Source organism: Spermophilus citellus (assembly GCF_964194105.1).
Source record: "Spermophilus citellus genome assembly, chromosome: 8".
NCBI lineage: Eukaryota > Metazoa > Chordata > Mammalia > Rodentia > Sciuridae > Spermophilus > Spermophilus citellus.
The window spans coordinates 62,774,564-62,789,728 of NC_138189.1; the positions used below are offsets into that span (position 1 = coordinate 62,774,564).

At 33.7% G+C, this 15,165-nt stretch overlaps 1 protein-coding gene across 2 annotated transcripts in view; it reads left to right on the forward strand.

The window, feature by feature from the left end:
* The window catches only part of BMP2K (BMP2 inducible kinase), a 132,748-nt gene that overhangs the window by 35,260 nt on the left and 82,323 nt on the right, over positions 1 to 15,165 (forward strand). For both annotated transcript variants that reach the window (XM_081304259.1, XM_081304260.1), the window contains exons 2-3: positions 2,503 to 2,621; positions 6,863 to 6,968. In XM_081304259.1, the coding sequence (XP_081160385.1) occupies positions 2,503 to 2,621; positions 6,863 to 6,968 (225 nt within the window). The remainder of the gene's footprint in view (positions 1 to 2,502; positions 2,622 to 6,862; positions 6,969 to 15,165) is intronic.

Genomic DNA, 15,165 nt, shown 5'->3' on the forward strand with positions numbered 1-15,165 from the left:
ATACTCTTTCCTCATTTCCCTAATTCACAGGGATAAAATCACAGTGATCTATGGATGGATAAGAATAGGTATATGGGATCCATAGTTCCTCCAGGAACTATTTCTCTGGTTTAGTGGCCATATAAATTTGTGCATCAGAATCATCTGGGCAAACCTGCTTTCCACTTTATAAGCAATTTAAAACAAAAAAGTAGAACAGTATAACAAGTAGGAGAATATTTAGCAATACATATTCCAAAGCTTTATTAGACCTGCTGATTCAAACATGAAACCTATTCAAAAACTAAATTCACATTCTGTCATGCCAGGCAGTTCTGATATTAGCTTATGTTTGGTTAGCATTATGTTATTGATACAGGTAACTTTGCTCTGGTAGATAAATGTCTCAAAACAAAGGCTATTTAAATGATTTATCTTGACCTATATTCACACCAACTCCTTATCTCTATATATTCTTTCAGCATTGTCCTTAATTTTTGTAACCAAATAAAACTTGAGTAATAATTTAAGTGGCTTTTCATTAGTAGGTCTTTTACTTTTAGATTTTTTTTGATGTTTGAATATGAAATCAATGCTAAATGAAGCACTTTTTAAACAATATATTTTTTTAAATATTTATTTTTAGTTGTAGTTGGACACAATACCTTTATTTTATTTATTGTTTTTATGTGGTGGTGCTGAGGATCGAACCCAGGGCCCTGCTAGGTGAGCACTCTACCACTTAGCCACAAGCCCAGCCCCAAATATTTTGTTTTTTAGTTGTAGTTGGATACAATACCTTTGTTTTATTTATTTTAGTTTCATGTGGTGCTGAGGATCAAATCCAGCGCCTTGCATGTGCTAGGCAAGTGCTCTACAGCTGAGCCACAACCCCAGCCCTTAAATGAAGTAATTTAAAGTAATGCCTTGCACTGTAGAACTTTGACCAGAACTATCTTTTTTCCAACATTATCATCATATGTTCTTTCTGGTAACTGCCTTGTAAAGTGGTTAATTTCATCTCTGTTACATACATGGAAATAAGATTTACAAATAGGAATTGTACAGTTTCTTGTAACTGCAGTTGTAGAGTATGGAATATCTGGAATGAATTTATAGTGATTTTGGAGACTCCTAGTAGATCTTTTTCCCTATTGTTTATTCCTAATAGTTTACTTTTCTTTGCTTTGTGTCAAATTGGACTACAGGTGACTTATTGTTGAGAATGCTGCTTTATAAAGACTATTAAGAAAAGTGACTCATCATTTTTAAAAAAATTATAATTAAGCTATAGAATGTTCTATGCCAGGACAAGTTTTTTTCTTTTTTAATATGTTTAGTTGTAGAAGGACACAATACCTTTATTTATTTTATTTTTTAATATGCTGTTAGGGTTTGAACCCCAGTGCCTCATGTATGCTAGGCAAGTACTGTACCACTGAGCCACAACCTCAGCCCCAGGACAATTTAAAAAAATCTTAGGTGAAATTCTTTGTTAAAGTATCACAGAAGTATTTTTTTTCTTTAAAATACTTATTCTAATTTTGTGTGTTTCATATATGATGCTTTTTTTTAGGTATGAATAGAATATCCAAATATCTGTGGCATAAATAATAACATTTGCTATCTTACAGGGGTTCTAGAAGAAGGTTGGCTAATTCAGTAACCCAGCATTTAGTGCAATGGGGATCATCATTCTGATGATCATGGCCACACTTTGGCTGTGTTATGTCTAAGCAAAACACTCTTTCACAACAAAATCCCAAAGCAGGAAAGGAGAGCAGGGCCCTTCCCATCAATTTCTTTTAACTGGGTGGAAAATCTTTTCTTGTAATCACAGCAGGCTTTACTTTATGTCTTTATGTCACATTCGTCAGAATTGGTTGCATACCTATTCCTAAATCAATTACTAATAAGAAGAAATGAGATTTCTATGATTGTCTTAGAATTGAAGGAGGGAGCGAACTATGTGATCTCCATGATGTGAGAATATCATTTAACATATCAAACTGTTAGTGCTTTGTCATCACAATAGGGGGTAGACTGATAAGAAGAAATGAAATTTCCATGGTTGTCTTAGAGTTGAAGGAGCAGCCCAACTATGTGATCTTCATGATGTCTAATATCATTTAACATATCAAACTGTTAGTGCTTTGTCATCCCAATAGGGGGTAGACTGATGGGTAGACAATCACTAGCATATGCCAGAATGTAGTTATATTGTGACAGTTTTAGATATACTACATATCAGGTATTCCTGTGCAGAAAGTAAAATTTCAGTATATTGGCTTTTTAAAGAAAAGCAGGTTCATTTGAGAAGCATGTTAATCCCGTAAGTGCTACTTTCTGATGAACGCAGGGACCCAGTGGTTTGCTTCTAGTTGTTCAGCTCTTACTATACTTATTTTTGTCTTGGGTACAGTACTTGTTCATTTTCCTCTGATATGAAGGTCCAAAATGCTACTACATTATTTTGACAGTGGTTTCTGATTCTTTAAATTAATTTGTAATTGCTCTTCTTAGGTGGATTCTCCACAGTTTTTCTGGTGCGTACTAATGGTGGAGTTCGATGTGCATTGAAGAGAATGTATGTCAATAACATGCCAGACCTCAACATTTGTAAAAGGGAAATTACAATTATGGTAAGTAAAAAAGTAATTTTGTTTTAGAAAATTTGGGTCCATCCTTCCTTCCTTCCTTTCCTAGAGTTTAAACCTAGGTCTTTGTGCATTTAAGGTAAACACACACTACCACTGAGCTACATCTCCAGCCCTTTTTATCTTTTATTTTGAGACAGAGTCTTGCTTACTTACACAGGCTGGCCTCGAACTTGAGATTTTCCTGTGTCTGCTTTCAGAGTAGCTGGGATTATAGGCATGCACTACCATGCTTGGCTTAAGTGTATTTTCTTTTATGTTTTATATTGTGATGTTCATAAGCTTTTTAGGAAAACTGCTTATTAGTTTATGTGAATTTAGAAAACTTTTGAAGATCATTAAATCTGAAAATTATCTGGGAATTTATAGTTCATTCAATATAGCCATACTTAAAGCTAAATACAGCCAGACTCATTCCCTCTTCTTTCCTCTGTTCTCTACTATAGGTTCAATAGCCAAACTATTCTTGTTTCTTTTTTCTTTTCTTATATTAATTTTACTTAGGGAATATTTTGGGGATAGAAAAATTTAGATAATTATGTAATAAGTACCATCATCCATTTTAAGAAATAAAACTTTGCAGATAGTGTTGGAGCCTTCTCTGTATTCCTCCCCATCTGTAGTCTTGTACTATTCTCATCCCAAAAGAAACCACTGTTTTGAATTTGTTATTTAACATTCCCATCATGTTTTAAACATTTAATGTATTTATTTATATTCATAAACAATAATTAATTTTGCTTTTCATTTTAAAAACTATGCTGTAAAGTTGATTTTCTTGAGAACTCTGTACTTTATGATGAGGTTTCCTTCAGCAAGAGAGAATTTTTTTTAAGTATTAGGAAATGTAAAAATTAATAGGCCATTAAAAACTTCAATGACCCTTAGTTACTTCATAGTCAAAAATAATTATAAAAATTTCTTTTCCAGCATTGCTATTCTCAGTGCTCTGGATGACTGCTTATTCTTTTTCTCACTTCTCTTCCTCTGTTGTTTATCAGTTGCTTTTATGTGTACATGTACGTGTATGTGTATATTTTTGTCTTGAGGTGAAATTCACATAATATAAGTGAACATTTCAGTGGCATTTAGTACATTCACAGTATTGTACAACTATTGCTTCTATCTCATCCCCAAACCTTTCCAATATCCCAGAAGGAAACTCCCTACCATTGAGTAATTGCTCCCATTCTCCCTTTCCTCCAGTTTCTGACAAATACCCTTTTGTTTGTAAATCTCTATGGATTTATTTGTTCTTTAAATTTTCTATAAATGGGAGTTTACAATGTGTGAACTTCTGTGTCTTCCTTTTACTTAGCATAATGTTTTTGAGGTTTCTGCCATTGTAGTATTTCATTTCTTTTTTTTTTTTTTTTGGCCAAATAATAGTCCATTGTATATATATATATATGCCACAATTTGTTTATCCATTTATCTATTGATGGATTTTTAAAAATAATTTGATGGACATTTAGGCTGGTCTTATTTATTGTGAATAATAGGAATATGTGTAAACATTGATTTGTTTGAGTAGGTAGTTTTGATATTTTGGATTATATACATGTAGGACTGGAATAGATGGTTGTATGGTAATTCTGTATTTAACTTTTTGTGTGTATGGTTCTGGGGATTGAACTCAGGGCTTGGAACACAGGGCCTCATGCATGGTAGGTAAGCATGCTCTGTCACTGAGCTACATCTTCAGTCCTTTTTATTTTCTTTTGAGACAGGGGATCTGAGTTGCTCAGGCTGGCCTCAAACTTGCAATCTTCCTTCCTTGCTCTCCTGAGTAGTTGGGATCATGGACATGTGCCATTATACTCAATTATGTGTTTAACTTTTGAGGAACTGCCAAACTGTGTCTTTGTCTTTGTGTGTGTGTGTGTGTGTGTGTGTGTGTGTGTCCTCCCCCTCCCCCCTCTCTCTCTCTCTCTCTCACACACACACACACTTTAAAACTTTTATTTAGAGATAGGGTCTCACTGAGTTGCTGAGTACCTCGCTAAGTTGCTGAGGCTTTGAATTTGCAATCCTCTTGCCTCAGCTTCCCAAGAGGCTGGGATTACAGGCGTGCACCACCATTCCTGGCCACTATATTTTATTAATGTCAGTGTCAGTGTACTTGTTCAACTCTAAAGAGGGGAATTTCTTTTTTCTTTTTTTCATGCTGGGGATCAAACCTAGGGCCTCATACATGTTAGGGAAAAGGAAAAACTCCATCACTGAGTTATAACTCCTCTCATTCCTAGGAGGGATTTTTTTTTTTTTTTGTATCAACATCTTTACTAACATACATTTTATCTGAAAATAGTGCATTTATATAATATGACTTTTGAATTTGGCTTTTCTTGTCTTTCTTCCTAAGCTTGATTAGTCATGATTAGGCTTTGGGGCTTTTTTTTTTTTCTTCGTACTGGGGATTGAACCCAGGGGCACTTAACTACTGAGCCACATCCCTAACACTTTTTAAATATTGAATCTAGAGACAAGGTCTTCCAGAGTTGCTCAATTCCTTGCTAAGTTGCTGAGGCTGGATTTGAACTCTCGATCCTCCTGCCTCATATTTATAAGTCTCCTGAGCCACTGGGATTGCAGGCGTGTGCCGCTGTGCCTGGCCACGATTTTTTTTTTTTTTCAAGTAAAGATATTTCAGAAGGGTGAAAAGGATTTATTCCAAGATAATGGTGAAGCCTAAACCAAATTCTCTAACTTGTGGCCAGATATTGTACTATTGTGCCATAATTCATCCTTTCACTAGAATTTTTATAATTCTATGCCTTTGAAGAATGTATTTTAAGAGAGATTAATGCTCTTTGGAATGGTGATCTTCCAAATTTTTTTGATGACCCATTTCTCTGTATATTACTATTTATAAGTATTTATTATTCTGTATTACATATTTATACATTATTTATATGTTGTTTTAGTCAGCTTTTTCACTGTTGTGATTTAAAAACCTGACAAGAATAATTTTAAGGAGGAAATGTTTATTTTGAGGCTCATGGTTTCAGAGGTCTCAGTCCATAGATGGGTGACTCCATATCCTTAGGGCTGAGGTGTGAGACAGGATGTTATGACAGGGGTGGCTGAGGAAAGCAGCTCAGGACATGGAAACACAGAAGTGGAGAGAGTTCCACTCAACAAGGACAAAATATATACCTCTAAGGTACATCTCCAGTGACCCACCTTATATAGCCACACCCTACCTGCATACATACCCACTTAGTCTCTGTGAGAAGACTAATGCACTGATTAGGTTAAACCTCATAACTCAATCATTTCACCTCTGAACTTTCTTGTGTTGTCTCACACATGAGCTTTCTCATATCTAAACGATAACACACATTTAGTGACCACTATCCCTTATCTGAAATTACATTGCATAATTTATTATTAATTACATTTATTGCATAGCTTAATATTAATGACAGTGGTTGTAAATTCATTTAAAATGGTATTCTTCATTATTGGATTTTAGTTTCTAAATAGACTTGATTAGATTTTTGGAAGGGTGATGAGGGTAGTTGTTTTTGTTTTGTGATGCTGAGGATGGAACCCAAGGCCTTATGCATGATAGGCAAGCATTCTACAACTGAGCTACACCCCCAGCCCTGTTTTAAAATCATTGTATGCAGATGATTACCTTGCACTAGGAGTAGAGAATCCAGATTTGCCATTTTGTTATTGGTGTTATCTTTAACCTTTGGGTACTTTTCACAACTTTTTGTATCTTAGTTCAGTTTTTAAGTTATTTAGTTAAAAGTACATGTAATAAATGTATATACCCATATGTTTCAGTATGTTGCAGGCAAACAAATGAGAGTATTTCATTAATATTAGAACTTAATTATTGTTTTTTTAGTTAAAAATAAATTAAGTAACAGTTTTGATATTTTATTCTTGAGTGCCCAAAAACTTTATTGTAATAATAATACTATATTGTAATAATAATACTATTACTACTTTGGAAGCTTTCCTGATAGAAATTAAAAATAAGTATTTGTTGATTTTTTTTTTTTTAATGAAATGACAGTCTCATACAAGTAAACTTTGCATCAAACCATAGAAGCTTTTGGCTGTTTGAAATACATCAGATTTCATACTTATGCATTATTTTTACCTTTAGAAAATCATTAAATATGTTAATTTAGGCTTCAGACTAATGATACTGGTTTAATATACATGTGGACATTTTCCAATTTAAAAGGTTTGTTTCTTTTTTACAGAAAGAGCTCTCTGGTCATAAAAATATTGTGGGCTATTTGGACTGTGCTGTTAATTCAATTAGCGATAATGTATGGGAAGTACTTATTCTGATGGAATATTGTCGAGGTAAGTATCTGTCTGCATTTATATTATACTAAAAAAAAATTCCTCTTGTATGAGTTACTAGGTATCTTGGTTTTTCCCAGGACAGCTTGTATCTGAGCATGGACATTTATTATTGCATCTTCTATTTTGATGGAAACTGCCCCCCCCCCATTTTTTCTTATTTTGGATTAAGTTCTGCATATCAAAGAAAACATTTGACCTTTGACTTTTTGGGTCTATCTTATTTTACTTAGTATGATAGTTTCCAGTTTCATCTATTTATTGGCAAATGCTATAATTTCATTCTTATTTATGGCTAATAATCCATTGTGTATATATACTACATTTTCTTTATTTGTTTATCTGTTGAAGAGCACTTAGGTTGGTTCTATAGTTTGTCTATTGTGAATTGTGCTGCTATAAACATCAATGTGGCTATATCCCTATAGTATGCTAATTTTAGATCTTTTGGATTATACTGAGGAGTGTGATAGCTGGGTCATATGGTGATTCCATTTCTAGTTTTCTGAGGAATCTCTGTACTGCTTTCCAGGGTAGTTGCACTCCCACCGATAATTATGAGTGTATCTGTTTCCCCACATCCTTATCAGTACGTACTGTTATTTGTATTCTTGTTAATTGTCATTCTGACTGGAGTGAGATGAAATATTAATGCAGTTTTTATTTGCATTTCCCTAATTGCTAAAGTTGTTGATCATTTTTTTCATATATTTGTTGCTATTTGTATTTTTTCTTTTGAGAACTGTCTGTTTAATTCTTTTGCCCATTTATTAGTTGGATTATTATTACTTTTTTTGATGTTAAGTTTTTTGAGTTCTTTATATATTCTGGATATTAATGCCCTATCTGTGGAGCAAGTGGCAAAGATGTTCTCTCGTTCTGTAGGCTCTCTCTTCACACTTTTGTTTCTTTTGATGTACAGAAGCTTTTTAATTAGGTGCCATTCCAAATTTTGATTTTTTTTTTTTATTTGTTGCACTTTAGGAGGCTTGGTAAGGATGTCAGTTCCTGTACCAACATGTTTGAGTATTTGGCGTATAGAGTTGCTGGTCTAATTTCTAGGTCTTTGATCTATTTTGAGTTGACATTTGTGCAGAATGAGAGATATAGTGGTCAAGTTTCATTTTTGTACTTATGGGTTTCTAGTTTTCTCAGCACTATTTGTTAAAAAGTCTGTCTTTTCTCCAGCTTATATTTTTGGCACCTTTGTCTTGGGTCAGATACCTGTATTTATGTGTGTTTGTTTCTGTGTCTTCAGTTTTATTCCAGTGTTTTTCATGTGTGTTTTGGTGCCATTACCATGCTGTTTTTGTTACTGTAGTACTGTAGTATAATTTGAAGTCCTGTGTTGAGATGCTTCCAGCATTGCTCTTTTTGCTCAGGATTGCTTTGACTGGTCTGGGTCTCTTATTTTTCCAAATGAATTTTAGAACTTCTCTTTCTAGTTCTGTGAAGAATGTCATTGGTATTTTAATGGAGATTACATTGAATCTATATAATGCTTCTAGTAGTGTGGCCATTTTGACAATGTTTTTCTTCTTATCTAAGAACATGGGAGGTCTTTCCCTTTTCTAAGGTCTTCTTCAGTTTCTTCTTTTAGTGTTCTATAGTTTTCATTGCAGAGCTCCTTTATTAGTTTAATTCCCAAGTATGTTAATTTTTTGAGTTCATTTATGAATGGGATAGTTTTTCTAATTTCATTTTTCAGCAGATTCATTACTGGAGTATAGGAAACTGATTGATTTATGTATGTTGATCTTGTATCCTGCACTTTAAATTTATTTTTCTGTTCTAGAAGTCTTCTAGTGTAGTTTTTGGTATCTTCTAATTGGAAACAGAGATAATTTGAACTCTTCTCTTTTTGTTTGTGTTCCTTTAATTTCCTTCTCTTTTCTGATTGCTTTGGCTACAGTTTTAAAACTATGATGAATGGGAGTGGTGAGAGTGGGCATTCTTGTCTTGTTCCTGTTTTTAGAGGAAATGCTTTCAGTTTTTCTTTGTTCAGTGTGATGTTGGCCTTGGGATTGTCCTGTTTAGCCTGTACAGTGTTGAAGTAAGTTTCTTCTATTCCTGGTTTCTCTAGTGTTTTAAATATAAATGGGTGCTCTACTTTGTCAGTGCTTTCACTGCATCTATTGAAGTTATCATGTGATTGTTGTTCTTAACTCTATTTATGTGGTGAATTGCATTTATTTATTTTTGTATGTTGGACCAGCCTTACATCCCTGAGGTGAAACCCACTTGATTGTGGTTCACTATCTTTTAATGTTTTTTTGCATGTCATTTGGCAATATTTTATTAAGAATTTTTGCATCTATATTCATCAAAGATATTGGCCTGAGGTTTTCTTTCCTTGATGTGTCTTTGGTTTTAGTATCAGGGTGATACTGGCTTCATGGAATGAATTTGGTAATGTCTCCAAATAAATGGAGTCTTGCTTCCTATCTTGTTGCTTAACTTGGATGAGGGATAGAGGAAGAAATCAGTCACCTGGCTTAAAGCAGTTCCAGTGACTCAGTCCTTGGATATTGAACAATGACCCCAAAGGTGGTTGGGGTCATTGTTCTCACCCAGCAATAGGTTTCTCTGTGGTAGGCCTGGTTCTCAGTTTTGACTCCAAGACCTGGACTTCATTCCTTTAATTCCTTCAAGCAGAAAGCACCTGTCTCCAGTCTGGGGATGGATGACCCCAGCAACTCTTTCCTTCCTGCTTTTTCCAGCATATCTTTTCTTTTTGTTATACTAAAACCAGGCACTGCAGTCTCTCACCTGGCTTCCTTAGCTTTTGTGAAGGTGGTTTATGATGTGTGAATATGGGTGCAAATTGGTGTGTTTATGGGGAAAGGATTATTGGAGAGTCTCACTTAGCTGCCATTTTGCTCTATCTGTACTTACAATTTAATGTAATTGAATAAAAAATAATTGTAAACCCACTTGAGTTTTATTGTCACCTGGAGGACTTTTTTTCCTTTCTTTTTTATTGTGGTGGGCATTGAACTCAGCATGCTAGGCAAGTGCTCTACACTGAGTCACACCCCTAGTCCAGGAAGCATTTTAAAGAGGGAATTAAATGAGAATATTTATCTGATGTTTGAATCAGCAGGCTATATTTTATATGAATTTTAAAATTTTATCAAAGTAATTTATGTATATGGTTTAAAAAATCAAATAGTTCTGTTAAACTATGGCTAATTCAGCAGCTTCCTTCCCCGTCCCTCTCCTCAGATGCAGTGACTTTAAAATAAAGGAGATGTTTCTTCTCATAGTTTCTTTTATATTTGCACTATATTATGCAAGTGAGAACCAGTAGTTTTAGTGAAATTCTGAGAGTAAAAAAGAGAAGGAACTTAGAAAATCAAGAGTAGTATGTGATTCTGGGCAGGGGGGTTGTGGGGTGGGTTGTTCTTAAAAGAATGCTTGTTAAGCTGGGTGTGGTGGTGCACACCTGTGATTCCAGTGGTTCGGGAGGCTGAGACAGGAGGATCAAGACATGGAGGTGCTAAGCAACTCAGTGAGACCCTGTCTCTATTGAAATACAGAATTAGGCTGGGGATGTGGCTCAGTGGTTGAGTGCTCCTGAATTCAATCCCTGGTATCCTCCCACTCTGCCCCGCAGAATGCTTGTTAGTGCTGTTTCTAATTTATGCTTTAGATATTGTTTTCAAGATGAGGATTTACTCCTAGGGTAGACTATGCTTAGTTCATGGCCTAAATAAGTGTTTTAATTATTTTGTTTGCCATTTATGGATGACATGCAATAGTGTATAATTACATTTCCTTTCTTGTACAGCTTGTTTTTCCTGGAGTTAATAATTACCTCATTTTTCACTTGTCTGGTTTCTTCAAATATATTAGTATTTTACTCCACATTCTTTAATAGAAGTACAAATCATTATGAAGTATGTTTAAATATTTCAATACTTGTGTCAGTTTTGCTTTTTCCTTCCCTTCAAAACCTGCTTTGGGGAGACTTCAATATATATATATATATATATATATATATATATATATATGTGTGTGTGTGTGTGTGTGTGTGTGTGTATATATATATATATGTGTGTGTGTGTATATATATATATATATATATATATGTATTCATCTAAAATTATTTATTTATTTATTTTGGTGGGGGGTGGTGGGGTAGAAGGATTGAACCCAGGAGTGCTTAACCACTGGGTCACATCCTCAGTCTTTTCTATTTTAAGGCAGGGTCTCACTAATTTGCTTAGAGCCTCACTAAGTTGCTGAGGCTGGCTTTGAACTCTTGATCCTCCTGCCTCAGCCTCCTGAGCCACTGGGATTACAGATGTGCACCACCACACCTGGCCACCTACTTAATTTTAAACAGTATTTAGTTGTCATTCTGGGAATTCCCCTTGACTTTCTTTTCTTAAATTCTCTGCTACTTATGCCTCCCCTTTGTTTACTCCCTCTTTTGGAAGAGTATATTTTTTGGTAGCTTTCTGATAAAATGAATTTGGGAGGAAACATTTTGAAACCTAAAATATATAAAAATATCAATATTCTGCATTCATATTTGGTTGCCAATTTGTCTGCCTAAAAGATTGTAGCTTAGAAATAATATTAATGCAAAACTGGGATGACATTATTATTTTTTTCTCAGTATTGCTATTGAGAGGTCTGATGCTATTGTGATTCCTTAATTTTTTTTATGTGACCTCTTTTCTCCAAAGACATTTTTAGTTAGAAACTTTCCTTTATCTTCAGCATATTGAAATTTCACAATTTATATTCCTTCATTTGGGTATTTTTGGTAGCTCCCCTTTTTGTGGGACACTTTTTTTCTCTCATTTCTTTTTAAACTTTTGTTGGAAGCATTCCTTAATGTAGCTTTGAGTTCTTCTATAGAATTTTGTATTTTTGCCATTTTAATTTCTAAGAATCCTTTCTTGATCTTTCAATGTTCTTTTGTTAAAATATACCTTGCTCTTATTTGAGATGCAAATCTTTTGATTTCTGTAGATATAAATTTTAATTTTTTGGGGGGAGGGCATAGTGCTAGAGATTGAACACATGGCCTCCTGCATGCTAGGCAAATGCTTCTGCCATTGAGCCACATACCCAGTCCCCTAAATTTTAGTTCTTAAAAAAATATATTTTTTTCTTCATGTCTCTAATCTCAGAAACTGAGAAGCTGAGCTCACAAGTTTGAGGCCAGCCTGGACAGCTGGTGATGTAGCTCAGTGGTAGAGCACCCCTTGGGTTCAATCCCCAGTATCATAAAAAAAGTGAAAAAAATTTTCTCTTTTCCTTTAATTTTAATTTTTTTTCTGAAAATTTCCTATTCTTAACTATGCTTTCTTTTTTATACAAGAAGTTTTTTTTTTTTTTCAAATATTTCACTGGCTAAGTTAGTATACTACATATAGTACAGATCAGAATGTACCATCTAAATGGGCTGTTTTATTTTAGGAGAAGGATCCAGAAGCCTGAACTGAGTATGCTCTGTTCCTTTTTTCCGATTAATCAATTAGATAAGTTCCTTTTTCTCCCATGGGGGAAAAGTCATTTGGAGGAACAGAGGATGAATATTCTTCTTTTCCTTTATAAAAGTCAGTTGTATGTTAAGAATGAAGGCACTTTTGTAAGGGAACCAATGTAATATAAATAGTTGGGTATATTGGTTTTGATTATGTTGGAATAAAACTATATAGGTAGTAGAAGAATATGTTATATAACCAATATACCTTTATAAGTTTTTAGGTATCCATTGTTTAAAATAATTTCTTATGAAGTGTAATCATTTTTTGTCTCTGCAAATTTATAGTTTGCTACTGCTTAATTTGCCAATTTTCTGATATCGAGACTTCTAGAAATCTGTATTGGCCTTTTAAAAACATTTCTATTGTTTTATGAATAATTTATAAATAAATTATGAAAATTTATGAATTTAAAAATTTCTATTTTTAGGAGTTCTAAGTACCTATGAATTATACATCTGCTAGTTTTTGCTTAATAACAAAGTATCTCCAAACTCAATAGCATAAAATAGTCATTTATTATTGCTTATCTATCTGTGGGCCAGCTGTTTTGGATTGAATGTGGTGGGTGGCACTGCTGATTTCAGCTGGGCTTACTCACATGCCAGGTGGCAATCTGGGATAAGTTGAAGTAGCTTTGCTTCACATGTCTCTCATCCTCTTTCTGGCACTAGCAAGCTATTGATTTCCTCATAGAGATGGTAGAAACATAAGAGTGTATGCAGAAGCACATGAGTCCTCTTAAGGCCTACGCTTGAGACTAGGTATATTGCTACTTTTACTTTTTTCTCTTGGCAGAAGTAAATCACATGACTGAGCCTTAATCAAAGAGCAAGAAATGTTCTCTGCCTATTTTACTGGGAGGAGCAACGAATTACAGGGCAAAGATTATTGAAAAAGGGAAGGTTGAAGATTTGAATACAGTAATGCAATTTACTACTGTTAAAAATGAATAATTTCATAAGAAAGGCATTAAAATTTAAATGGAGTAATAGGTTTTACTTGAGGTTTTTAAATTAAGTGTTAATAATTGCACTCAGACATAAAGGTTATTGGACAACTTTAAGAGGTTAGAAAAATCTTGATTTTCTTATTAAGTTCAGCAGAATGTAACATTTTTTGTTTAGGAGATAGTACTATTTGGAAAATCTGGATAGACTTGAGATCTACATGCATAGACCTTCAATGTGTAATCCTTGATTTCCAAATCTGATTTTTTTTTTTTTTACTGTTTTTCATCTGTTACTTAATTTTCACAAAACTCTGATTTTGAGTAAAAAAAATTTCTACATTTGAAATTTAACTCATATACAGTTTTAGTTATTATTGGGGACTTGGTTTTTGTGATTAAGGATTTCTACTTGAAAGAACTCTGTTGAGAAGAAAGGGAATTAACATTTGTTTACAATTGTCCTGAATATTATAACACTATAAGAGGTGGAATGAGTTCAAGGTTATGATTTCTTTAGCTGTGAAGTGATATTTCAAGTTTGTGTATGAATATCAAGAACACATTTTTCTTCTGGTTTAATTTTTAGTTAAAACAGACTTTCCCTAGTTTAACAATAGACATCTGCCAAGGAAACTGCTGAACAAGGGAGTAAAGGAAGTTGCTGCCCACTTAGGTGTCTCTCAATCTTCTGAGATAACCTGAACAAATTATCCCAGAGTTTTCTGAAAAGTCAGGGATATCCCCCCCCACCCCCGGGGCTTTGTCAGGCTGGGGATCTAACCCATTATGCATGCTAGGCAAGAATGCTACCACTGATCTATATCCCCACTCCAGGGATTCATAAGTAAATTTTTTTTTTCTGCTTTAAAATTTCAAAAGAAAAGATAAAGGCAAGAGATTGCTGTTTAGATAGTAATAACAAAAGCAACAAATATACTTGTTGCTTTTTACAGATTGTAGAGTATCCAGCATTCATCCTTATTAAAAAAAAAGTTTCAAGTTAATATAAGCTTTATACTCTTTTAAATTCCCAAATTTGATTTTTATAGAATACTTCTTTATGAATCATATTTTTTCTATTCTTAAAATATAATGGTGGTTACTATCAATTATCATAGTATATTATATAATAATTTTCTCAAGGCTCAATGGTATATATATGGCTGTTTGATTTTAGTCATTTCCTTAGACCTGTTATTTTTTTAACCTGCATTACAGATTTAGTGTCTTAGTTCATTTCTCCATTTCTTCTCTTTTGATTCCTCTACCCCATAATCAAATAATTCTTTTAAAAAGTCAGATCAGGAAGTTTCGGACTGTTAAGATAAAATACAAAATCTGTCTATTCCTTGTCTGCCTTATCACTCTCCTCTTCCCACTCTCTCTGCTTCTTAGACTCTGTGAGCTTTGACTTTTTTTTTTAAAGTTATTCTTAGTCTTCAAAGCTCTTTCCCAAATCTGAGGTGCTTTTATATACAATTTACTATTACTAGTGTAGCATTCTCCTTAATCTCTGCCTCATTAATTCCTAATAGTTGTTAGGTCTTGACATAAATATTACTTCTTAGAGGAGCCTGATACCCTCTTCTTCCCATCCTCCTTCACCAATTAAAATAGTTTTTTAATCTTAAATTTTCTTGTTTTTATTATATAAAAATGATTATATATTTGTATAATTATTTATTTCTACCTTTGAATTGTAAATTCCATGATGATAATATAAACCTTATTTTTTATTTACCAC